This window comes from Rhipicephalus microplus, chromosome X, assembly GCF_043290135.1.
Source record: "Rhipicephalus microplus isolate Deutch F79 chromosome X, USDA_Rmic, whole genome shotgun sequence".
NCBI classification, from domain to species: Eukaryota; Metazoa; Arthropoda; class Arachnida; order Ixodida; family Ixodidae; genus Rhipicephalus; species Rhipicephalus microplus.
This window is the reverse complement of record NC_134710.1, coordinates 147,870,910-147,897,236: the sequence shown is the minus strand read 5'-3', so window position 1 is coordinate 147,897,236 and position 26,327 is coordinate 147,870,910. Positions and strand designations below refer to the sequence as shown.

The window sequence follows — 26,327 nt, the reverse complement described above, 5'->3', positions numbered from 1 at the left end:
ACTGCAGGGTACACCGCGGCGAACGCAGACGATGGAAGAGAGAAAACACGTAGATCTCTCTCTACTGAAGAGTGGCCGCCACTTACGCGCACGCAACTTGTGGAAGAACCGCATCAAAAGCCGCATTCATCAGAGCAAGCTGCGACAACAGAGGAGCAGCGGAACGTGGATAAGCAAGTGATTGCTCTTCTACGACCCATAATTAATGCCACTCGCACGGTGTTAAACAACATGCGCACCAAGTCAGCCAGATGTGTACTTCTAGTACGGGACGCTCTGAGTCCAGTACTGGCGGCTCTTGAGTAGATAATGGCCCACCAGCCACTGTATTTCAGGGAAGAGGTCAAAAAAGCAACAATTTTTCAGTGGAATGCATGGGGACTGAAATCACGCATTGCAGATTTCCGTCGGTTCGTTTCCACCAATATGTTTCCCATCATCGTCCTCTGCGAGCCAAATTTATCGAGCGCTATCAGACTCCTCCGATATGAATAATTTATGTCAGCTTATTATAGTGGAAACAGCAAGGTCCTGCTGTTTATTCGACGTGACCTGACCTACATTTTTCGATATGTACCACCTGACAACGATAAGCAATATATATGCTTAACAGTGAAAAAAAGGGTCTTATTGTCACTGTTGTCGGTGCATACCTGTCGCAATCAAGTAGATATGACCACAGAAGACTAGGACACATTCTATCATCCACTCCTGGCCCATGGGTGATCATCGGAGACTTCAACGCCCACCATACGCTATGGGGGAGCCTGAAGATCAGCGCAAAGGGTAGAAGTCTGATAACGTTTGCTTCAGACAACGAGCTGTGCTTGTTAAATGATGGCAGCCCAACATTTCTACGTGGCCCTGGATACAGCAGTTGCCTTGACATGGCTTTTGTTTGTCAAGGTCTCGTCAGATGTGCCGGATGGTTTGCGGACATAGAAACACATGGAAGCGACCACATTCCCACATATGTCAAGATCAGAGGATTATCACCTTGCAAGGTACGCGAAACTATCCAAAGAGTGGACTGGAGCAAGTTTGAATCTCTCATGGAAGAACGCTTTCAAGAGAACACCTCATATGACTTAGAAGAGGTGATCGAGTCCATATTGCAAGACACAGTGTGCACCCTCACATGGTCTTTGAGAGTAACCTAATTTGATGTGGAATTAGAACGACTTCGGGCTCTCCGACGGCGTGCGGAACGAAGGTACCGACGCACGAAAGCAATTGACGATTTACGAATCGTAGACATCTTCAGAAGAAGATACAACGCCGCATCGATAAGCTAGAGTCACAGCGTTGGGCAGCCTTGTGCGCGTCGTTAGATCCTCGCAAGCCTTTATCACACTTATGGAGGACAATAAGAGGGCTCCGGACAGCTCCCATTCAGCGGTCTCCATTCAAGGCTCTAGCCTTCTCTCAACAGAGATCGGAGGTCGACGTGGCAGAAGAGTTCTGTGCCAACTTATCTGGTCAACTCGCAGATCCCAACATCTCCACGCTCTCACGTGGTGCCACGACATCACACGATCACCACATGGACCAATTTTTTTTCTATTCATGAGCTTAAAGCAGCACTGGCTTTGTGTAGACGGACATCAGCACCAGGGCCTGATGGAATATCATACAGAGCACTGTGTCACCTTGGTGAGTGTGCGAGGAGTGCACTCCTCAAGATATACAACGATTCGTGGCGAGAGGACACCCTCCCAGTTGACTGGAAGACCAGCCGTTTGGTTCCAATACTGAAGCCTGGAAAGTCACCATTGGTGCTCACGTCATACCGCCCAATTGCACTGGCTAGTTGCTTGGGCAAAGTGATGGAGAGGATGGTACTTGGACGGCTAGAATGGTTCCTGGAGCATCACAACATCTACCCGGACGCTATGACGGGATTTCGCCGTGGCCGGTCATCAATTGATAGCGTCATAGACCTGGTCAGCTACGTGCAACACGAAAAAGGCCGTAAGCGTCTCTGCGCTTCTTTATTTCTTGATGTTAAAGGGGCGTACGATAACGTCACAAAAGAAGCTGTCTTCACCGCTCTCAAGGAGGTAGGAGTGGGTGGTCGGATGTTTCAGTGGCTACGCAGCTATCTCTCTGAGCGATCCTTTTTCGTGAGAACCGAGGATGGTGACACTTCGCTACATTACAGCCACCATGGTGTTCCCCAGGGTGGCATACTTAGCCCTGTACTACTCAACCTGACGCTAATAGCTTTCAATGAGCATCTGCCAAGTACTGTCACATTGTCAATGCACGCGGACGACATCTGCGTTTGGACGTCTGCAGTAACACGTCTACAGCTGCGAGCGCGAATTCAGAGAGCAGCCACTCAAGTTGCTATTTACCTCCGTTAACGAGGTCTGGAAATTTCCTCTGAGAAATGTGCACTTGTGGCATTTACGCGCGAACCAATGCAGAACTACAGCGTTCTGATAAACAGCGAAAGGTTACGTCACCTCCGATCATACGAGTTCCTAGGTGTTATAATTGACAGAGACCTCTCATGGAGCTCACATGTATCATGCATGAAAAGGCGATTGACAGGCATCTGTCATTTGTTCAAGTTCTTCGCTGTAAAGAACTGGGGAATGTCCACAACTGCTATGTTGCGACTATACAGGATTCTTTTCCTTGGATTCCTTCAGTATAGCCTGCCTGTGTTAACCAACGCAAGTAAAACAAGCATACGAATGCTTCAAAGTGTCCAGGCTCAAGCACTCCGGATATGTTTAGGCTTGCCCCAAAGTGCGGCAACAGCGGCATCTATCGCCATCACAAGGGAAAACCTCATCAAGACCCATATTGATGCGGAAGTGCTGAGGACACATATACGACACCTTGCTCGAAATCCTCGACATCACCTAGCCTCTCTACTAGTGGTCTGACCATGCACATCTTACTGCAAAACAGTGACCGCACATGGTGAGTCGATCCCAACTTCGTTCTCTCCTGCCGCTAGACCTGTGACTCCGCCATGGTGCCTCGCTCAACCAATGATTAATATTAACATACATGGCGTCCAGAAAAAGGCCAATTTGTCGTCACCGGCTCTTAAACAGCTCACACTACTTCTCTTGTATGAGAAATACCAAGACTCCACACATATATACACTGACGGATCGGTTCAGCCGGACAGCTCTACAGGAGCAGTAGTGATACCAAGGTTGGCCACGACAATTAAATTCAAGACATCTCACGCAACAACATCAACGGCAGCAAAATTGGCAGCACTTCGTGCCGCGTTGCAATTTGTAGTTGATCAATCTACACGCAAGTGGACTGTTTTCTGCGACTCGAAGGCGACACTGCAGTATCTGCTATTAGCCTTACGCCGTGGACCACACGAGCAGCTGGTACTAGAGATAGCAGAGGTTATACACCACCTGACTGAGAAAGGGCACCAAATTACATTTCAGTGGTTGCCCAGCCACTGCGGAATCATCGGCAACGAACGGGCCGATCAAGCTGCCCGCTCAGCCCACACAGAAGATCACGAACTACGACTACCACTTTCTAGGACAGATGCTGCACGAAAGCTCCGCAGGCTTGCTCGCCAACAAACCACATCACAATGGAATCAGCCACACTTCAAGCATGCCCGACGGTACTCGCTTGACCCTACGCTAAGTCTTCAAGTCCCGTCGAGGCTATGCTGAGCAGACCAGGCCAGACCCTGTTATGTAGGCTGTGGTTGGGCGTTCCGTTTACCAACGCCTACGCTTTCCGCATAGGGATGGCAGACACCGCAGCCTGTGGCCACTGTGGCAAAGAGAAAACGATCCAACATATTATTTGTGACTGCCTAGCGTATAGTAAACAACGACTATGCCTTCGCAAATAACTCAACAAATTAGATGATCAACCTCTGCCGGAGCAGGGAATTCTGCAGTATCGACAGGATGCGACTTCACAGAAGAGGGCCCTGAAAGCGCTACTACATGTTTTGCGATCGACCGGCCTTACTGAACGGTTGTAGCTAGGACGCCCTTTCTGTGTGTGTTTTCGTTTTCTTATGAGTGCGCGTGCGTTTTTTTTTCTCTATCTACCCCCTCTTCTTTGCCCCTACTTCCCCGCCCCCAGCGCTGAGTAGCAAACTGGATGCGAGTATCTGGTTAACCTCCCGGCCTTTCCTTTCTCACTCTCTCTCTCTCTCTCTCTCCCTAAACCATGTGATTGTTGCTCCTTGGTGTCCCTTTAAAAAACTAAATATTGCCGAATGGAGATTCAGCTTACTACAGTGATTCTGTTAGGGTCTTTTTTCCTTTTAAATGTCATAAATTTAGGGGAATTCAGTGAAGTGATTGCTGAGAAAGACAACGTCTGCGTTCCCATGTATGTGTGTGAGGCACTGGTCTAGGCACTCCTACAAATAGGTATTTGTAAATAAATACTCAATGGACTGTTGTTCACGTGACCCTATCCGACGAAATAAAACAGCGAAGTTGTATACGCATTCTACCGAAGTCAGTGATGATGTCCAAGCGCATATCCCACATCTATTGATAAACAAGTTTTTGTTCTTGTAAACTATAATATCCATAGCATCATCTTAGCTGCACTTTTGGGATTTGATGGAGGTCTGCACTCCGGACGCGTACAATTGAACTGCATTGAGACAGTATAATTTTCTTTCTGTTGCGCTTCGTGTCCACATAATTCAATTTCAGAAGGTTACCATTCCTCAACACTAACTGAGCCACCCGAAATTGGCTTCTACCAGAGTTTTACACGTGCTATAATAAAGTCGTATGACTGGGTTGAAGTGTCGGTCCAAAATGCTGTACGTGAACGATATCGAAATTGCTTGACTCTTCCTGGGTCGAGATCAATGCGATCGAATCCGATCCGCTTTCCCGCCAGCGAGACGCTCTGGAACGAACGACACCGGAAGGAATCGGTGACGTCCAAATCTCACCTGCCTCGAGAGGGCATCGAGAGATGGCAGCACAAGGGCACGGCGCTGCTGACACTAGGGCGCGAGCCAGTGGTTCGCATGCCCGGCGTTCGAGCCCCGATCAGCAGAGCTCGTCGCGCGCTACGACCGCCGTGTCATCGATCCCACGTGGTGGCGGGGGCCTTTCTTCTGCACGGCGGCAGGCCCCCTTCTGTCTTTGCGGGCCGTCTGTTCGTCGCCAGTCGTGTGTGTGTGCGCGCGCGCGACAGCCGCGTGTCCCAACGGTGACTTGGCGTCATTATGTGCCCGACCTGTTGGATTCGTATCGGTCGCCTGCTCCACTGCACTCTGACGCTGCTCACTCTCGGAGTATCGCCGCTGGTGGGCCTGCAGCCGCTCGAGCCACCACGCAAAGGTCGGTGCCCGCTGGACTCTGCACGTGACCTCGCTCTAGTTCGACACCTTCTTGTCATGCATCCGCGTTTTTTGCGTAAGCGTGACAGGTCACGTGGACGCAATTGCTGCCCGTGCGCTTTTACCTTGCAGCTGACGGCGCAGTTTCTCACACTTTCTGGTGAAGGCGGGAAACCTGTAAACACGGAGGAGCAGCGTGCAAGCTCACCTTTCGCGTTTACTGTTTGCCGCCTTTACGCATGACGGGCACGTGTGCGCGTATACCGTGCAACTTTTGCTTTCTTTCAGGCATAAAACTGTCAACCCTTCTTCACCGCTTCTTTCGCATCACTCTGTCCGGGGCTACTTAAAAACGCGTTTTAAACAACCACTCATGAACAGCATGTATTTTAGTTGAGAAACTAAAAAAGAAAGAAAAGCCGACGTGGAAACTAACGAGCACCAGGGAAACCAAGAAGAATAAAAAAGAAGAGGTTGGCAACATGATGAAAGAAGTGCAACTTGTCGACTTGTGGGAATGTTAATAAAGTTTCGAGAGTTATAATGCACACTTACTGGTAACAAGTAACTAGAAAGATGCTTAACTAGGATTAGGATGAAAGGCTCAACTGAACTGCAGCTGCTTCAGTCTCTGGGACATATGATAACGTAAGGTATTTTTATGTAGAGAAGTTTGTTCTGATAAAATGTAAATTGCGCAGTGAGACACGAATAACACGGTAATTCATGTTGACTAAGTGTTTGTGAAAGACTGGAAAACATAATTGAATACGCCATTTTGTTTTTTTTTTGAAATCTACCATTATCCCATATAAAACAAATAACGCAAAAAATGAAGTGGAAGAGTGTAGAAAACCTATTATATTGTTATTTTACTTTGTGCGCAATGTTTAGTGAACTATTTTTACTTATGCTACCAATGAATCAACGGGTATGTAAAAATTGAAATCATAGTATGCTTGTGTCATGCGCGAAAGCCTACATTGTTTTCATGTTTCCGGAAAAATAACTATGCTGTCTTCCTCGTTTTTGTGGTCGTTCTTTTTTTTTTCACAAGGCATTTATATGTGAATGTTGAGCGTTTAGATACACGTATGAAATAAGTATAGTTTGAGTTAGGTGCATGAAGAAAACTGTAGTATAATTACCTCATTGAGGATTGCACACAACATAGACGTGTTCAACGAAAGACCGGATTATCCAATATTGAATTTATGTAAGTCCGTTGTGCACGACTCAGTTTTACCCAATGGTTCAAGAAAGCTTAGTGAACGTCGTGTATCAATCTAATACAAACACGACACTCATATTTCGGGCAACTGCCTTGTTATGAGCCCCGGACGAAGAAGCTCTGTCCTGAAGTGAAGAAGTCCAGGAAGAGTCGTATACCCCGGCCCAGCGGCCGGCCACTCGTTTTGATAGTCCGGGCAGTTTACCCTGGGCTATGGTAGGGGCTCATCAAAATCATTCGCCGCATCTGCCAACTCTACGCGGCAATCATAGCACCTCGCGGGAAGCACTCCAGTGATGACAATTGCCAGTGGTCAGGCGTGCGGTTGACAGACTGATGCCATTCTCGGCAACGGGATCGGGCACTCGTATTACGGCCTGGAGTCAAAGGTACCACAAAGCTGCCATTGGCAAATAGGCGAAACCTCGGCACACATTCGGAGATGATGGTCAGTCTTCTAATAATATATATATATATATATATATATATATATATATATATATATACATATATATATATATATATATATATATATATATATATATATATATATATATATATATATATATATATATATATATATATATATATATATATATATATATATATATATATAGAAGAATAACTTCGGTTGCCGCAAGGTTTTAAATATGAAAGTAGATGCGCTTTCACATAGCAACTGTTTATTGTGCCGACGTTTCGACAGGAACCCTGTCTTTTTCAAGGCCTTGAAAAAGACAGGGTTCCCGTCGAAACGTCGTCGGCACAATAAACAGTTGTTATGTGAAAGCGCATCTACTTTCATATATATATATATATATATATATATATATATATATATATATATATATATATATATATATATATATATATGATATATGTATATATATATATGTATATATATATATATATATTCTGCTAACAGAAACCTAATGAGGATGGTTTGCTTTGAAGGAAATGTGCAAAGCACATATTGTCTATGCCTAAAGTCAGTATTATAGTTAGCATGATAATCAGTGTTATCACTATTTTATATATGCTGCAAAAAATCAGAACCTGGTTTTAAGCGTAGCGTAATACAAGCTTCAAATGGGTGGCCTAAAGATAAAGACATAATCGAGTATTTCGGTGACTCTTCCATCTAAACATTCAATATAACTATTACACGCTTATTTTGTACACGGTGATTGAACATGACGGGATAAAATTGGGGTGCAGTACAGTCGTTTGCATGTGAATGATCAGCCTACCAAGCTGAGGACGTGGACATGATCTCTCACTTAGAAATGATATATACCGCGGACCCAAATTTTTTTTTCTTTGGTGCCAGAAACATGTGTTTATACATTCATGTCGATGGGTAACACGAGGAGCACAGGAAACAGTAAAGAGCCCACAGTACTGCGTGTTCTTTACTGCGTCCTGTTTTCCTCCCGCTACGCATCGACATGAATATATACATACTCGCCGAGTATTCTACGTTACTTAAGTTAATGTATGTTCTTTTTTTAGGACTATATATTTCACGTTACCTTGTAGAGCAACAGCGATATTTATCAAACAAGTGTTTTGAGGTATATAGACTGGCAATTCATCGACAACACGTAGAGCTACTGAATGATAGCGAGTGGAAGGTCATCACGCATCCTCGGCGTTGGCTTATTTTCTGGCCTACGAGATTTCAACTAGCTTTAGTGCTATCTTCATTACTTACAAGAAAGCCTGTACAGGGATAGGAGAAAATGTTAATTGTATTACAAGAAGGCCTGTACAGGGATAGGAGAAAATGTTAATTGTATAGCGTTCTTATGAATGAGGAACCTCTCAAAAGCTTAAGTACTTATTAGGATGAGCATACATCGTATGACTTATAGTTCTAGACTCACGTAATTTATTCGTAAAGGGTCGATACTTTCGAAATATCCACGGAACGCTAGGTGCATAATTAGTTAACTTTTAAGTGACTCATTTGGACGTACCAGGTTTGAAAAGAGATGTGTTGGCGGCTAGAGGTTAATCAGGAGGCTGTCGTGACCCGCTAGAGGCCAACTTGTAGCGTTTTCACACTAGTTGATGGGCGTATTGTCTTATGTTATGAGCGCGCTGCGCAGTTCATCTGTTGCACGTGGAAGCATCGTAGTATCTATGAAGTAACCAGGCCTTCCCTAGACTGCGCATTTAAAGATACATTTTTTGTACTGCAGCTGTGAACAAACGTTTTAGCTCTCCTGCTACTCACCCGCAAACTATGTAACTGAATTTTATGGAAGTGAGCCCTCTTGTGCTTTTTGAGGAATATGGGACTATGTAAACGCATTTACCTTTTGTGTAGTGCCACTGCTGCAAACGCGTCGGCTCATCGACAGACAAATTTTTTTGTCTCTATCTGTCCTCTTTTCTCTCTCTCTCTCATCGTTATACTTCCCCTTCCAGTTCCTCCAACGTAGAACAGCAAACCGGCTATGTGCCTGGTTAACCTCCCTACCTTCTCTCTTGTTTTTTTGTCCACGTCGGGAGAAGTGGACTCCACTCTCAGTTGGTTTTATTAGGTTATATATACAAACCCGCTTTAAGCACTGCCAGTTCCAACTGGTATTACAGGCTACGACTCTTCCGCCGATACAGCATCTCGGTTTCCAAGCCGGAAAGCGAACGCACTTAACAAACAGTCAAGCCCCACTGCATAGCTGTGACCAACCTGGATGTATATCAATTACCCCGGTGCGTGTGCATGTTTGGAGCCGAGTCTAACTAAAGAAGCGAATCCTCAATACCTCTCTCTCTTTCCTTTGTTCAAACAAGCAGTGCTGTCATTTATAAAGATCAGTCTTGAAAGAAAATCTAAAATTGCGTAAGTACTAAGCGATATAAACGTTGCCCTCATTGTAAAAAGCCCCATTACGTGCTGATAAACCTTTAAATTGAAATAGTAAAAACAATATATAAATGAGTCTGGTTTAAACTATTCTGTAGGCCCGTGTGCTCAGATTTGGGTGCTTGTTCAAGAACCCCAGGTGGTCGAAATTTGTGTAGCCCTCCACTACGGCAACTCTCATAATCATATGGTGGTTTTGGGACGTTAAACCTCATATATCAAATCTGCTTAAAACACCCTGTCCTGGTTTCGCCTTCTAATGCGTGGGATAAAATCGGCCGTTTTCGCCTCTAATACGAAGCAGTCGTTGTGCCGGATAGTGCGTCACTACGTGTGTTATGATAGGTAATCACAACAAATACTTGAATTGTTAGTACGTAGGTAAAAAGATTAGATATCTTCAAAACCGACATACATCGAAGTCTCGTAGGGGATCATCAACTATTTCCAACGCACTATCATACACGCATTTGAGAGAACAAGTCTCATTATTATGAAGGACAGAAATGCCGACACCACTCACACAACACTATGCGCATCATCATTATCAAGGATTGAAATTCCCCCACTTGCAAGCAGGGGTGGATATATCCATCAAATATGTACACCTTGTGAGAGTGCCTGATCAACCTTTCGATTATACCAAATAACCAGCGTCCCGGAAGCTGGGAGTATTGAACCACTGACCCAGAATATCTGGAAAATGTTTGCACCAGAAGTGGCTTTGGGTGCAACTCGTCGATCACATGCTGAACCAGAAAGCATGAGCTTACCAGAAGACCCGGTCTGAGGGTGCTAGTTCGCTTGAAGCTTACAAATATTATTTCTTCCCCTTTCTCTCTTTGTACTTCGTTTCCTCTGAAATGAAAAAGACTCAAAATCACTCGTGCGGGCTACATTTCATTTCTCGTCGAAGGAAATACGTGTTGAAAGTTAGATACATCAATAGTACGTTGCGTATGTACCATCCTTATTTCATACCGAACATGAAAATCTATGAACTTTTATATACTGGATATGGACCAGTCTCTATAGGTGGGGTTAGCTAATACACTCCAGAAGTTGCGTAGAAGGAAATAAATTATATGGCTTACCAAGCAAAGCTTCTCAGGCGAAGTGATCGAGCTTGCACTTACTGTCAAGTGATAAGGAGTACAGAAAACTAGGTTGTGGCTGGCTCTTTTAGCATGTGGTCCTTCCTACTCAAGAGAGCGGCGCAAATCGATCCTGGTCGCTCATCTGCATGCGCAGTGTTATGCTCGAGGTGGTGCCGTGTGTCACAGCCAGCCGTACATGGCACCCGGAGAGCTAGACACTGCAGCGGCTAGAAAACCTAAATTGTTCACCCGAAGATTCAGCAATCAGGTATGATGGGAACGCTAGCAGTCGCGTTCCGTACCAAACATGCACTATAGTGCACGCGCTCTTGCGGCGATTCTCCAGGCGCTTGCGCCAAGTGTTCGGTTCTTAAAAGGAAGAAATCTATCTCCTGGTTCATTTTGCCGCACTCCTATCAAGTTACACAGTATTTACACCGAATCAGTCAGCAGTGCCATGTACCTGGTGGCACGATCACGATAACTGTAGCAAGCGCGAAACTTTCCAAAACTTCCCGCCACGTGCCTACTGAGAAACATTAGACGAAGTTTTGCGATGGCTTTCGTAGTTGTGGGTGCACACATTAGTCTCTCTTTGTAGCAAAATAACTCTTGGGAAGTTGGTGCTTTCATTCCTTATCTATACGCGTTTCTGGCGCAAAAGTTACGTCACGAAAAAAGAGAAAGGAAGCAACTGAAGTTCAGGCGCCAGACTTCCAACTTATTAGTGACGAAAATAATAATAATAATAATAATAATAATAATAATAATAATAATAATAATAATAATAATAATAATAATAATAATAATAATAATAATAATAATAATAATAATAAAAATTGCACTTTGACGCTTCGCAACCACAATGTCATCATTAGAAACGCCGTGCTGAAGCAGTTGAAAATTTTGCCATCTTATGTTCTTTACCATGCACCCAAATCTAAGAACATGGGACTCTAGCATTTCGCTTCCATAGAAACACGGCTGACGTGGCCGGTATATCATCCAGTGGTCTTCAAGTCAGCAGTCTAGCACGCAAACATTAGACCATCATGGTGTGTAAAGGCAGTATGAGAAATGAACGAATTACTTCTGCGCGTCCTCAGTGAAGTCAAGGTGGGACGCAGTTTGATGTGGCCACGAAAATATTTCTTTTTCAAAATAGCACGTCTCTCTCGAGTACAGCACGATAGTTCTGTCGTTGACACAAGCACGCCTTATTCTTATAAGAATTGATTGATTGATTGATTTAATGATTTAATGATTGAATAAACTTTACTGAGGCCCTGCGGAATGTTCCCTCACGTGCAGTGCCACCACCTCACCAGGCCAAGCTGGGTAGCCGAAAGATGACCGTCACCCTCCTGGTCAAGGAAATAAAAAGGCTGTAATTAACGCGCCCCCATAGCATGTGTGTCCGTGCGCCATCCTCCCTGGATGGGGAGCACAAGCTACCGGATAGATCTCATGGTATATTGCATATAGCGCACCAATATTCGGTACATTTCTGTCTTTAGCCATGTAAACGTAAGTGCTTGAGGCCTATTGAGTTTCAAAGAAGGGAGCATGGTATTCCCTTCGCGCAAGCTGAAGGTGCTTTGCAATATCATTGTGCACAGCGGACGCGTCTTTGTCGCCAAAAGTCATGTCCTTGCCGAGCTAGCTCGCTTGCCGTGGTCAGTAAGCGCGCACGCCTGCGTCGGCCATCTCGATAAGGTTCTTAGGAACACGCGCTATATGTGCCCGACATGTGCGGGGAACCAGATAAGCAGACGCTCTTTAATCCTGTCGGTTCTGACCCTTATGAAAAACAGGGCTAGCTTGGACACCGCAGTTTAATGCACCGCAGTAAGTACACCGCAGTTTAATGCCCTAATTGGTGAACTCAAGTAGATGTAAATGACCTTGTTGTTAGTATCAATTATCGCTAATGCGATGACCACCTGCTTTGCAATTACCTAGTAGTTCATTCGTATGGATGCACACTTTGCCTATCATCCCTTTTCATCGACGATGGACACAGAGAAGGTGCGATTGCCGCGGAATCTGCCGCATCAACGAAACTGGTTTTGGCCTTTTCCCCATAATTTTGCTTGAGTACAGTGGTGACTCTGGCATTTCTTCTGCCCTCTTTGTGTTCAGCATTACCATTTGTTGGAATAAGAATCATGGTGATGCGGCCGCGTATTTCCCTTGACAGACTTCCTAGGCCCTTTGACAGAAAGGGGGTGGCCCAGATCTTGTAAAATCTGGCTGCTGGATCCCATTCTCATGAGTGGCGCTCTCTACTGAGCCTACGCAATCCCCTCACGGTTGTTGTGCATGCTTAGTTCAATGAGCCAGTTGTTGTTGGTAAAGAATGGTATACCAGGGGCTCTGTTTGCCTTCTTCCAAAGATTCGCGTTGAGCTTGTCCCCTTATGACTTCTGCCACTTGTGCATTGCCGTAACGTCAAGGAATTGGCATAAGAAGGCTTTATCAGGTGGATCAGCTTGCCTTCATGAGGGGGTGGTGGTGATTGGTCAACCTTCGTATGAAATGCAGCGCGTTATCCATCTTGGCGGCCAGCTGTATTTGATATTCTTGGTGTTCGACCAAGTTGACCCGAAATGCACGCTCAAAACCCCCATCTTCTCGACTCTGGGGACCATGTCTCCTCTGCTTGTGCGTAAAGGAAAAATTCTTTCTGCCAGTGGATACAATCCCTTGGGTTACGGTCCCTTGTCGTTGGGAAGAAAACTAGCAGCATCAATTTCTCGGCCGAGGTCTTCAGCTCAGCAGGCCGGAGATATTCTTCGGTTACATCAATATGTAGTGCGTATCCGACTTGTCTGTCTGTCCCACCGTTGCACCACATGGCAATGTCATCGTCTTAGACTGTATGACTGATACCTTCGACCTGAGAGAGCATCCTGAATAGTCTGTTCTTGGGAAGATAGAATAGGGTGGGGGAAATCATCAATTTGTGTGCTTTGTCCAGTGCTTTTTTTTACACGCTCTATTTCCGTAAAGTGTTTGTTCACACTTAACTTCTTCTGAAGAGACACAACGCGAGTGATTCAAATGGACGTCCCATACTTAAATACGGACGTTTTCGTAGCCATAAGTTAATTAGAAGGCTGCTGTGACGCGTTAGCAGCCAACTTCCAGTTTTCGTGCACACTATTTGATCGGCGTATCACCTGTCTTATGTTGTGAGCATGCTTAGCGCTTCTTCTGCTGCACGAGGAAATTCGCAATTTGTTTGAAACCACCAGAACTTTTCTAACTCACGTATTTCAAGGAACATTTATGCATTTATGCACAAGAAAGTGAGGAGAGCCAACTTTCAAAACTGTCAAGCTGTGTTGCCCAAACTGGAGGGACACTTTGTGAATTTCATAGTGTGTTCGGCGGAAGGATGCCGCCGTTAGGATGCATTTTCCATGTCTTTTTTTTTGCTTTTAGTTTTTATTCCATGTGCATGACGCTCCCAGTGAAATCGCACTTTTCCAAATTTCTCTTCTTGCTGCCCCGATCTCCCCTCTATTGATTGTGTCATGCTGGTCTGTTCGTAGGACTCGTTATTACGAGGCCACGACCATTCGGTCTTGGTGCCCCAATAAGCGCACGCCAATCGGCAAGACCATCCCGTATGGCCGCCGTGCTGATAGTACGAACACGGCGGTTATCTGGAATGGTCTTGGTGATTGGCGTGCATAACCAGCGCCTCCGCAAATTTTTCAGTGCCCGGACGAAAGACTTGGCTGACAGAAGAGAACTGGGAGTGGGGTTTCTAATTCTCAGGAACATAGCTGGCAACATAGAGGAATACTATAGCAATAATGAAAGGGTGCTATAGTATTAAACTCAATAAGAGATACAAGATGAAGGTGGCACAGCCTTACGCGCCTACATCCAGCCTTGTTGACGCGTCAGTTGAAAGCTTTTATGAAGACGTGGCGTAAAGTAAAAATACAGTATACAATATTGATGGGTGACTTCAATGCCAAGGTAGGGAAGAAGCAAGCTGGAAACCAGGCAGTAGAAGATTCTGGCGTCGGTACTAGAAATGTTAGAGGAGAGTTATTAATAGAATTCGCAGAACGTAATAAATTGCGGAACTTGAATACCTTTTACTGAAACAAGGGACCGTAAGTTCATATAGAGGGGCCCTAATGGTGAAAGCAAAAGCGAAATAGACTTTATACTGAGTGCACACCCAGGTATTGTGAAGGAAGGAATGAAGGATGGAAAATAGGAGGAAAAGAACGGCAGGGAGGTTAACCAGCCTATAGGCAGCCGGTTTGCTACCCTGCGTATGGGAGGGGGAAGGGGGAGATAAAAATAGAGAGCAGACAGGGAAGAGAGATAAACACAGCACATTAGTCAGCACACGCGCGCACACTCATAGTCCAGTCTTGTCTTTCGCGGTGTGTGACATTGCAGTTACAGCCGCTTGTTCAAGTCCGTGTCGCGTAGGAATTTCAACAGAGCTTTTGTCGCCTTTTGTAATAATGTGTTCTGTCGGGCACTTGAGAGAATAGTGTCCACAGACATTTGGCTGTTGTTGATGCGTGCAAAAATAGACGCCAGTGACTGTCTCTGTATGTCATACAACGTACAGTCGCACAGGATGTGGTGTAGCGTCTTTTAGCAATGACAGGCATCGCAGAGAGCGTTGTCGGCCATTCCTATGACAAAGGAATGAGATTTTGTTAATGCCACTCCTAGCCATAAGCGATGAAGAAGGGTGGCTTCTCTTCGGTCGAGCCCAGTGGGCATGCGGAGAGCCATCAAAGAGGCATTGTGAAGGTTGTGGAAGTGCTTGGCAAGGTACGATACAGTAATCATAGAATGGTACCGTCTCAAATTCCGCTAGACTTGAAGAAGGAACGACAGAAACTGATACACATAAATCCATTCAATGAGCTAGCACTGAGAAGGAAAGTACAGGAATTCAGAGCATCGTTTCTGAACAGGTGCTCGGCTCTTATCAACAAAACCAGCCTTAGCTTTGACGGAATTAATGATAACCTGACGAGTATTATTACGAAGCGTGCAGTGGAAGTTGGAGGTACGGTACATAGACAGGACACAGGTAATCTGTCTCAGGAGACGAAGAACCTCCTTCAGAAGCGTCAAAGCATGAAAGCCTCAAATACAAGAGACAAAATAAAATTGTCAGAGCTTACAAAGTTGGTTAATAAGCGTAAGATATTCGATGTAAGAAGGTAGAACATGGAGAAAAATGAACACGCTCTGAATATTGGAGTAAGCGTCAAAGCAGTGAAGAGGAAACTTGGGATAGGTAGAAACCAGATGTATGCACTAAGGGACAAGAAGGCAAAGTAACTACAATAGGATAGTTATAATAGCGGAGGAGTTTTACAGAGATCTGTATAGTAGCCCGGACCACTACGACCTTACTATAAAAACTTGTAGTATCCCAGATGGCTTCACACCAGTAATGATAGAAGAAGTAAGAAAAGCCTTCGAGAGCATGCAAAGAGGTTAAGTTGCTGGTGGGAACCTAACATCAGATCTGCTGAAAGACGGAGGACAGATAGTGTAAGAAAAACTTGCCACCCTGTTTACGAAGTGTCTCCTGACAGGAAGAGCACCAGAATCCTGGAAGAATGCTAACATCATCCTAATAGATAAAAAAAGAGATGACAAGGACTTGAAGAATTACAGGCCAATCAGCTTGCTCTCCATCGTATGCAAGCTATTTACAAAGGACATCGCTAACAAAATTAGGACAACAATAAAATTTAGTCAAGCAAAAAAAAAAACAAGCAGGATTTTGGACAAACTATACACAACCCAACACATTCATACTGTCAATCAGGTAATAAAGAAATGCTCAGAATACCACCAACCACTATACATAGCCTTCATAGATTACGAGAAGGCGTTTGATTCAGTAGAAATATCAGCAGTCATGCAGGCACTGCGATATCAGGGCGTCGACGAAGCATCTATATAGGAATCCTGGATGAAATCTACATGGGTTCAACTGTCACCATTGTACTCCATAAAAAAAGCAACAAAATACCAATGAAGAAGGGTGCAAGACACGGGTATACAATCTTAGCATTGCTATTTACCACGTGCTTACAGATGGCATTGAGAAATCTAGAGTGGAAGAGGTAGGAATAAGAGTTAATGGAGAGTACCATATTAACCTGCGCTTTGTCGATGAAATTGAATTGCTGAGTAACTCAGGGGGCGAATTGTAACGCATGATTATGGAGTTAGACAAGGAAAGCAGAAAGGTAGGTCTTAAAATCAAATTGCGGAAAACGAAAGTAGTTTACAACAACCTCGGAAGAGAACAGCACTTCGGGATAGGTAATAGTGCACTTTAAGTTGTAAAAGACTGCGTCTACTCAGGGCAGGTAATAACCACGCAGCCGAACCACGAGGCTGAAGTAACTAGAAGAATAAGAATAGGGTTGATCACATTTGGCAAGCACTTTCAAATCATGATTTGTAGACTCTCACTCTTCTTTAAGAGGAAGGTTTATAACAGCTGTATCTTGCCGGTACTTAGCTACAGAGCAGAAACGTGGAGACTTACAAAGAGGGTTGAGCTTAAATTGAGGACGGCGCAGAGGGCGATGCAAATGAAAAGGATAGGCGTAACCTTAAGAGACAAGAAGAGAGCAGAGCGGATATGGGAACAAACCGGCGTTAAGGATTTCATAGTTGAAATCAGGAAGAGAAAATGGACGTGGGCCAGGCATGCAGCGCGCAGGCTGGATAACCGCTGGTCATTAAGGGTAACTGAGTGGATTCCCAGAGCAGGCAAGGGGGTTAGGGGGAGACAGAAAGTTAGGTGGGCGTATGAGGTTAAGAAGTTTGCGGGTATAAAGGGGCAGCAGCAAGCACGGTTCCGAGTTGACGGGCCGAACAGGGGAGAGGCCTTTGTCCTGCAGTGGACGTAGTCAGGCTGCTGCTGCTGCTGCTGCTCCTGCTGCTGCTGATGAGGATGATGATGATTATGATGATTATTATGATACCAAAATTGGTATGGAATAACAAGACTATGACGAGCATGATTGACTCGTCATAACATAAAAATCATGACACGTATGTCATAAATGTTTTGATTTACATTTCCTAGTGTTACTGCTCTTGCGGTGGTTTAGTTCGCATGACATATTGCAAAACTTGTATGGTATGACATGACTGCATGGCGAACATGAGTGACAGATCCTAACATGTAAGTCATGACATGCATGTCATGTAAGTCATGACTACACGTCACGCTTATGGTGTGCTCGTGGTCGTATCGCTAGCTTCACATATACGAAATTATGTATAACGGGACGTTAATGCATGACGAATTCATATGGTGCAAACATGATAATCATGACATGCGCATCATGCGAGAACTTGACAACATACCACGCTCATGATGTGCTTGAAGCTATTTCACCAGCTTCATTTATACCAAATTTGGAATTCCATGACGAGTATGGACTACGATGGTAAATGACAGGTTCAAACATAACGATCTTGAAATGCGTCTCAGGCAAACATGACTACATGCTACGCTCATAGCGTACTCGTGGCCATTTTGCAAGCTCCACATATACCAAATTTGGTATGGCATGACCTGAATGGACGACGGAAAAAACGGCACGTCCAAATATGATAATTTTGATATGCGTGTCATGTAAAACATGACCACATGCTACGCTCATAGTGCGCTCACGGCCGTTTCGCTTGTACCAATTTTTTGTATCACGTGGCGTTAATTCACAAAACAGGTGAATGACACGTACAAACATGATAATCAAGACAAGCGTGTCATGTAAAGCATGACTACATTCTACACTTTTAGCGTGCTCGCGGCCGTTTCGCTAGCTTCACCAATACCAAATTTGGTATTACGTGACGTGAGTGGACTACAAACACAAATGCCAGGCGCAAACACAATAATCCTGACATGAAATCCATGTACGGCATAAGTTACGTCTGCCTCATAACGTTCTGCTGTTTTTAAAGGGACATACCAGCCTATCTCATTCGTGCTTCACATATCGACAATTTCCATTGCATATTTGGGGTCTGAGAACTTTTTATATGCAAATTTGCGACATAATTGGTATACACAGTACACCTTCAGGACGTTTTTTGAGAAAAGAAAAACGCCTAATATTCACGGCGAAAACTGCGCCTATAGCAATGTTTATTTCCAAAATTCTGATTATGCAAAAAAAAATGTGTTGTGGAGGGCGTCACTTTTTATGCTCGCTAAATGTTCCAGGCTAAGTCAGTGAGAGAAAACAGAGGCCGTTCAAGTATTTTTGGATGTCAAAAGGGTCAGTGAGCCCAAAAATATCACTTTTCCCGTGCAGACATCCTACTTCACTGTACTGCTCAAATGACCACTCTCGTAAGTTCACGAGGACTATACCTCGTTTTTTTTTTTCACATAACACATTTTTTTTTCTTCGAATCAAGAGTTAGGCAGACCGCAGTGTCTAGTGCAACTTTTGTGAGGAGTTGGAGGAAGTTGGGCCGTTGGGAGATCACGAACAGCGATCAATTTTTTTTTTTGCGCAAGCACACCGGAAATGTAGTCAGTTATAAGGAGAATGCTTAAAAATGCGGCTATCTTAGGACCATTGCAGTTTGTGGCAAGCGCGTTTAACCCTTCGAACGCCTCCATCCATGAACTCTCCATTACATGCGTTTCTTTTTATTGCTAACCATAAAGAGAATGGTCAAAACAATAAACATTTACGAATATGTTGGCAGGGTGACACTTTCCATCTGGTGGGATAAAAAATTTAGTTAAATACAGAGGCAAGATTGATTGAATTGAAATCAAATGATAAGATTTGTATAGTCTGTTCAGCAACGAAAATCTACATAATTCTATCTGATTCAGTATTATTGCGTTTTATGCGCAATCACGCAACATCAATGATAAAAAGAAGATGTATTCGTCATAAATGTATTTATTGTGAAGTGTAGTATTCATTTAGTGCAATGCTCAGCATTGTGTATCGATTTGAAGGTAAACAATTATGTTGACATTAGGGAAATAATGAGCTGCGTTGTGTAAATCAAGACAGCAAATGGATGGGCTGCTTCAACGATAGACACGCTTACTCCACAGCGAGTTACTATTTTGCAATCACCCGCATTCGTTTACCCAGAGTGCCAGTCATGTCTGAAGCAACAGCGATACGCTTTAGTTTCTTAAATGGGTGTGCATTTGCACCAGTCTCTGTGCATAGACTGTACCAAATGTTTTATCTTGCACTCTGCACCGTTTTTTTTCGAAATCTATGTTATTCTCAAGTGTTTATAGACGCTTTAGATTCCGTTTGGGCACTTCAGGCATGTTCCGTGACGACCAGTCCTGCTTTAGTTCCGGCCGAAATGAAAGTTCAGGCATGGTTTCATTTTGGGTTCGGTTCGACAGACAGCTCGGCATCGTGCCCTATTACATTCACTCAGAACGTGATCCTGCTTGAGCACTTCACATGTGGCAGTAGTGTTTTAAGAATAGAAAAGACTTATTTCAGCAACCAACAGAGGAGCGCTGCGTAAGATCAGCGAGTGAAAGAAAACAGCGCAAAGAAGTGACCGCCTTTTCAAAAATTGAGTACCTACAACAGCCGAAAACAGATTGGTGTACTAGTGATCAAAGCAAGTATTTTCCGGATTGAAGGGGGACGCTCTAACCACTGAACCACTATTGCGTTGCCCCACATGTGGAAAGGGTGCTCCTTTGCAACAGACCTGTTTTCGTCAGCATCAATTCGACGTGTTCTCGGGACTCTGGAAAGGTGGCTGCATGAGTTTCGTGTAGTGCTAGGGCCTTTTCTTTTCGTGTGTTTTTATGCGTTTTGACAGCTGACATCTCTGTGTTCGTAGCGGTTGCAAGGAGACGTTGTTTGGATTAAGGCTTTATTGTCTAGTAGGTCGGTTTTTTATACAGCATGGCCAGGAAAGAATATATAATTTGACCATTTCATTTTATCTTATGAAACATATATAAAGGGGGCGGGACGGAGGTAGGTGGGTAGAATGGCTATTACGGATGTTGCGTATGCATGCCTATTCTGTGTCGGGTGAGATGTTTCTAGTTATCACTGACCGTGTAGTATTTTTGAATACAAACGCGTCATGTCTCACTTCAAAGCGGCCTCACTTTGAGGTGTGCATGTAATATTGCAAGGTAGCATTCAGTCGAATTTAGTCGTTCGTTACTGCTATATTGGCTAAACATTAGACTTCTACTCGTTACAGAAAATAAGTAACCGATTACGTTTGCTATTGCTTACTTTAAAATTTATTTTTTACAGTAGTAAATTACAACCCCATAAAAGTAACTGAGCAAGTACAAACATGTAATCGATCACTTTTGCGTTATTTTCCGTCAAAGCTGTTTTGCCGTACCATAATAGCACAAGTTCACTCAAACAAAAAGAAATTTCGGCGGCTATTACTAGGTCCCAGGTTTCATTCCGGCCACGGTGGTAACATTTATGTGAAGGTGGAATGATGTAGAGACTCGTATTTTGTGCGGTGTAAGGGCACGGTAATTAACACCATATGGCCGACCTTTACAGAACATATGATGGTTTGGGACTTGTAACCCCAAATATTATTATTATTGTTGTTGTTCGTCCCACGTTGTGTCACGAGTTTTTAACCAACTTACACGAGATATTTTTCAAAATTGTTGGTGACACTTCCACATTTCTTGATTAAAAGGTCAGCAAATACTCTGATCAGTCTCTCCGTACACACGTACGCTGGAGCAATATATGTTATTAATAAAACGTATGCGCAAAAGTTGTGCCCCAGCTTGTAGCAGCGCAGTGCATCAATTGTAGTGTCCGTGTCCACTATAAAGCGTCGCTATTTTTCGTTCCTGGTGCTCGGGTGAAGTGTTACAGGTAAGGCCAAGGAGCAGCGGAAAAAGTGAATGACAGGACCGGGAGTCCCTACATATTGGTCGCATGTTTTTCGGGACGAGAGCTGCCCTGGATGAGTGCTTGCAACTTAATTTTTTAATGATATAAAACTCGTTACTGGCAATCAACTACAAGAATATGTAATTAGGTTACTCCAAACATTTTGGTTTGGAAATAGTACTTATTTATTTTTACAAAAACACAAGAAAACCTAACCGATTACAAGTAATCAGTTACTTGTTGTAACGCATTAAGTAAGTACAACTCTGCTTACAATGGCCAGTGATTGCATGAGCAGAATATTACGCCTCGTACTTACTTCTGTACTATCTGCAGCTCGTCTTCCAACCGTACTGAATTGCAGAAGCGTGTTACGAAAAAAAGTATGCGCAGCAACATTTATAAAAACTAACACCCTCCAATCCCTGAGTTCTTCATAATCAATAATTTCCATAAACTACATAATAAAAAAATAAGTCATTTATTGAACGGGCACCGCAACACCCATACGTTCTTTTTGTAGGCACACGCAAAAATAAATCAATAAAAATAAACAACATAATACAAACAATCTGCGGAAAAAGAAATCAATCGGAGCGAACACCCACAGACAAAAAGAAATCAGCGCGAAATAGGAAGACAGACGACTTAATAAAAATGAGGAATTGGGGTGAAAATTGGTATGGAATATACAAAATTATGCGGAGGGCTTCTGGAAAGACGAAAAAAGAAAGAATCCGTACATTGTGACAAACTATGTTAAGACAGTGCAAAGTTCGGATAAAAAAAATGACTGTGGCCTATTAAAAACGTCAACATCAAGAAAGAGAGCGTTATAGAGACTTTGTATATGTGAACGGTAAATTGTTGGAACAAGTTGGCAGGCACATGAAACGATCGACTCTCTCAGGTTAACCTACGGAGAGTTCGAAAATATATGCAGTTGAGAAGGGCAGGGTGTCATACCGTGAACTACCTTGTAAAAAATAAAAGGACTATGATAACACTAGTAGTAGTAATATTATATTCATTATTATACATGACATATAATGTACCGAGACACTTCTTTTCTGTCGCATTACATGATCGAAGGGTGGTCGCCATTGATTTTGCAAGCGATGCTTTGCTTCGTATCAAGGGGCCATCGCCTTTGCGGAGGAAGTGCTGAAGTGTAGAAAGAAGCGTGCGGAACCTAATACCTCTCTTTCGCAACACACCTTGCGAAGCTATAGCCTATGGCACACGGGTCGATGGATGGGCGTAACGCGACCTTCCATCGTATCATGCGAAAGCGTGCAGTACGCTTTGTTTTCATCGAGAGAGCACCACACCGCAACAGTTGTCTCTGTTCCATTGCATTGATTGAGTATCATACTTTCCTAATTTTTCAAGAAATGTCTGTCTGAAGTTACTATCTTCTTTAGGTAAATATATTCCTGTGAGCTTAAGGTGTTTATGAAAATAACATGGAAGAACATCTCCAAAAGAACGATGAACCAAGCCAGTCTTGAAGGACACGCAGAGAACAGGAGAAAATTCTGTGAATCCAGCTTGCGTGTTAGTGAAATTTTCTCTTGTGCACGCGTTCTTCAAGGTTGTGTTCGTCGTTCCTGCAAACTATGTGCCAACATGCCAGGCATAAGAACGTGTCGCCAGCTTTACTTACGATATCAGCAAGGACCGGTTACGAAGCAGTCTTCACACTGCTTCTGTATAGAATTGTACCATGCTTTCAGGACTCCTCAAGAGGTTGGGGCATTGCGAAGAAAAAAGTGTGTTGTGCAGGTGGGTCGGTGAAGATCGTGATTGTAAAAATATCGCACTATATACTGTGCGGCATGGTAATCGCAGAAATTCAAAACAGAAGACAGCACACCCTCCCACTCGTAAAACGCCCGCTGGCGTAGGAAGTGCGGACATAACAGGCGCAATAACTACGTAGCTGTCCCGGCTAAGAACGTTGCAAACAACGGCTGGTGAATTCGGTTGTTCGCCACTGTCGAGGCAGATATGCGAGCGCTGCAAAGTAAAATATTGTGATGTGATTCAACATCTCAAAACCATGGTATAATTGGGGGAGATGCCGTATAGGGGAGGGCTCCGGAAATTCACACCACCTGGCACTCTCTAACACGCACCTAAATCTAAGTACATGGGTCTCGAAGATTTTCGCTTTCATCGAAAATGCAGCCGCCTTGGCGGCCGGGATTGAATCCTGCGACCAGCGGGTATCTTTCATGTGACGCCATTTTTCCCTTGTAGGTGGTTAGGATTAGGCAGCCCTACGATTTATTTAGAAGAAAAAATCGATAGGGCTTGGTCTAGTTGTGCGTTGTAATCAATAAAAACTATGAAACATCTCCCCAAAGGGAGATTGTGCGCAAGGCGCAGACTCGGTTAAAACGGGCGTTGACGTGGATGTTAGAAAAATGGTTTGAAGCAAAACGCGGTGTAGCGTTTACTCGAGTAAACGTTTGTTTGAAACGTAAAGACACGGGAGGCGGGACGCATTGAAGACACTTGCGCTCGGCTTCTTCAGCTCGCGTCTCGTCGGTGTTACCCACGCGCCGTCTGTATTCTCGAACGTGATTGTTGTTCTTGACTGCAACCTCGTTGGTGTCGCTGGTCTTTCACTGCCGACACTTGCGTTCGGCTTCCCTGGCTCGCGCTTGGTTACTGTGGACGTCGCCATTCGCGAACGCGATCGGCTTCACTTACCCACTCAACACCAGCGACAGCCGGGAAAAGTACGTGCGCAATAGCGGGAAGCATGCCGCGACAGCGTCCCGCCCGTCAGCGCGATCGCGTAGCAAGCAGCGGCGCGCTGTCCACAGTGTCGGCGCCACGAGATTCTCGAGGTGCGCGCAGAACGCACACCCGCCGGCTCGCGGCACCTCTCGCCGACAGATGGAGAGATGTGGCGCGGGAGAGATGATACCCACGTGAGGAGTGGGCTCCAGCGTTGCGAGCAGGGGAGAGTGTGAAGCGAAAGATAGCTGAAACGTGGCAAGCGCGTGGCCGGCGAGGGAGACAGCTGCCACCGCGCACTGCCAGGAGGTCGTGATCTACTTGGCACCGCTCCAACACATGCGGTGAGGGGAGCGGTGCAGACGGAGGGATAGCGTTACAGTGGCTAATCGAAAAGCTGCTTCGTATCTATGTGAGCAGAAAAAAGAAAAGGTGGTAACAATAGGATATCCGCTTTTCTTAAGTGAATATCCATAGTCGTCACTAAATGCTCGCTGAAAGCTCATTTGTTGATAATCAACTGCTGTATAAAGCTTTCCAATCGGAAAATAATTTCAATGTATTTATTGTTCTCGTGCTTCCTCAGTCGTAAATAGAAGACTGATTCGCGAATGGCAGCTGGAATCGCGTTAATCCGTGCTGTTTATATGGCACTCGATAGTCAGATGGCCATCACCAGGCGAAAGCAGTGCATTCTCACTCGGACAGTGTGCTCGCCGTCTTCTTCCTAAGTGTGTTGTGCGTGCTCTTCAAGTAAACTCGCATTAAGAGGCAAGAGGAAGCGCCAAAGTGTGAAAGTGGGGGAGGCCAATGTGGACGAGCCTGTTTCTTGAGTTCTCTGGTGGTAGGTCGTAAAACGCAGCCGCCGCCGCCGTTGTGTGCCACGCTGGCGAGCTGGGAGGTGCTGGAACCGTTCGGAACCCTAATTGGAGCCCGGAGCCGGAAGTCGAGGCGCGTAGCCCTGATTGGGCCGGGCGGGTTTCGCGTTGAACACTTCACCGTGCGCCGGGCACGGTCGAGGGCTTTCAATGGGGCATGCGCGCACTACAGCAGCGAACAAGGAAAGAAGAAAGCAAGCAAGACAGCAAATGAAAGAGACGACACCAACGCACGACGGGGCTTCAGCGGCAGCAGTCCCTGGGGCGTTTTCAACTCGCAGGAGCAGAAGAAGCACGCGGCTAGTTTGTGCGGGTGCCTCGGGCGGAGACCTGTCGCCCGATGATCTCGTGCACCCGCCCCGGCAGCGAGCGCATAAAACCAGCCGCTGAGCTGTTGCGAACTTCGCCGTGCACCTCGGATGCGATCGGGTTGAAGTTCCATGCAGAACGAACATTGTGACGAGACGTTCATGTGTAAACTGCGCGCATGCTCCTTACATAAAAGGACATTATTTATTGCTATTTGCCACGCACCTTCTTTCGCTGCTGTACTTGTTACACGCGCACTGGACTATATAGCCCTTATCAACATTCGTGGCACTCACTATCGGCGTTTCGCAATAAGAATGACTGAGAAGAAAGCTCCTTCGAGCACAGTGGGCCGAATGCAATGGTGAAGTGCCGAGAACTCGTCCACTCTTGGGCCTCGCTCACGGTCTGTGTTTCGAAAGTCGCCGGCAGCTGTGAAGTGCTAGATTTCCTGCAAGGAACTCGCAGGAGTAGACGCTCTGCTATACGGGTTATCAGCCACGTAGACGCTGTACCTATCCATCAGTTGCTCGCATGGTCGAGCATGCATTACGGCCGACAAGTGGCGAGGCTCGTGTTTTTCGCCCGGAAGGACCGAAAGCAGGTGATTGATGCGCGCGAACGTCAGTCGGCGCGTGGTTTGGCGTGCCTTGTTTGCGAACTAAGAGTCGGGGTATAGAGCCAGTCTTTGCTCGCTCCCCGTTCTTGTTCTCTCTCAGCGCTTTTGTCGTTATTTTTCATCCTCGCAGACAAGCCATCGTCTCCCCGGACACGCCGTTCGCTTCGATTCTGATTGCCTCGAGGCGAAACATGTGAAAGCGTTTTGAGAACCGGAGGTCGCTGAGGACAAGTTAACCTGTAAAAATGCAGAATGATTGTTAAGCCGAGGGAATTTGCGTGCTTTATTATCTGCGCGAAATGACTAGGAATCATGTCTGAGAATA

At 45.0% G+C, this 26,327-nt stretch overlaps 1 protein-coding gene across 1 annotated transcript in view; it reads left to right on the top strand.

Annotated features, from left to right (window-relative positions):
• Positions 1-5,055: 5,055 nt before the first annotated feature.
• Positions 5,056-26,327, top strand: part of LOC119176882 (neural cell adhesion molecule 2) — a 407,687-nt gene continuing 386,415 nt past the window's right edge. Inside the window, exon 1 of the mRNA XM_037428224.2 lies at positions 5,056-5,321. Coding sequence (XP_037284121.2) covers positions 5,207-5,321 — 115 coding nt within the window. The 5' untranslated portion in view covers positions 5,056-5,206. The remainder of the gene's footprint in view (positions 5,322-26,327) is intronic.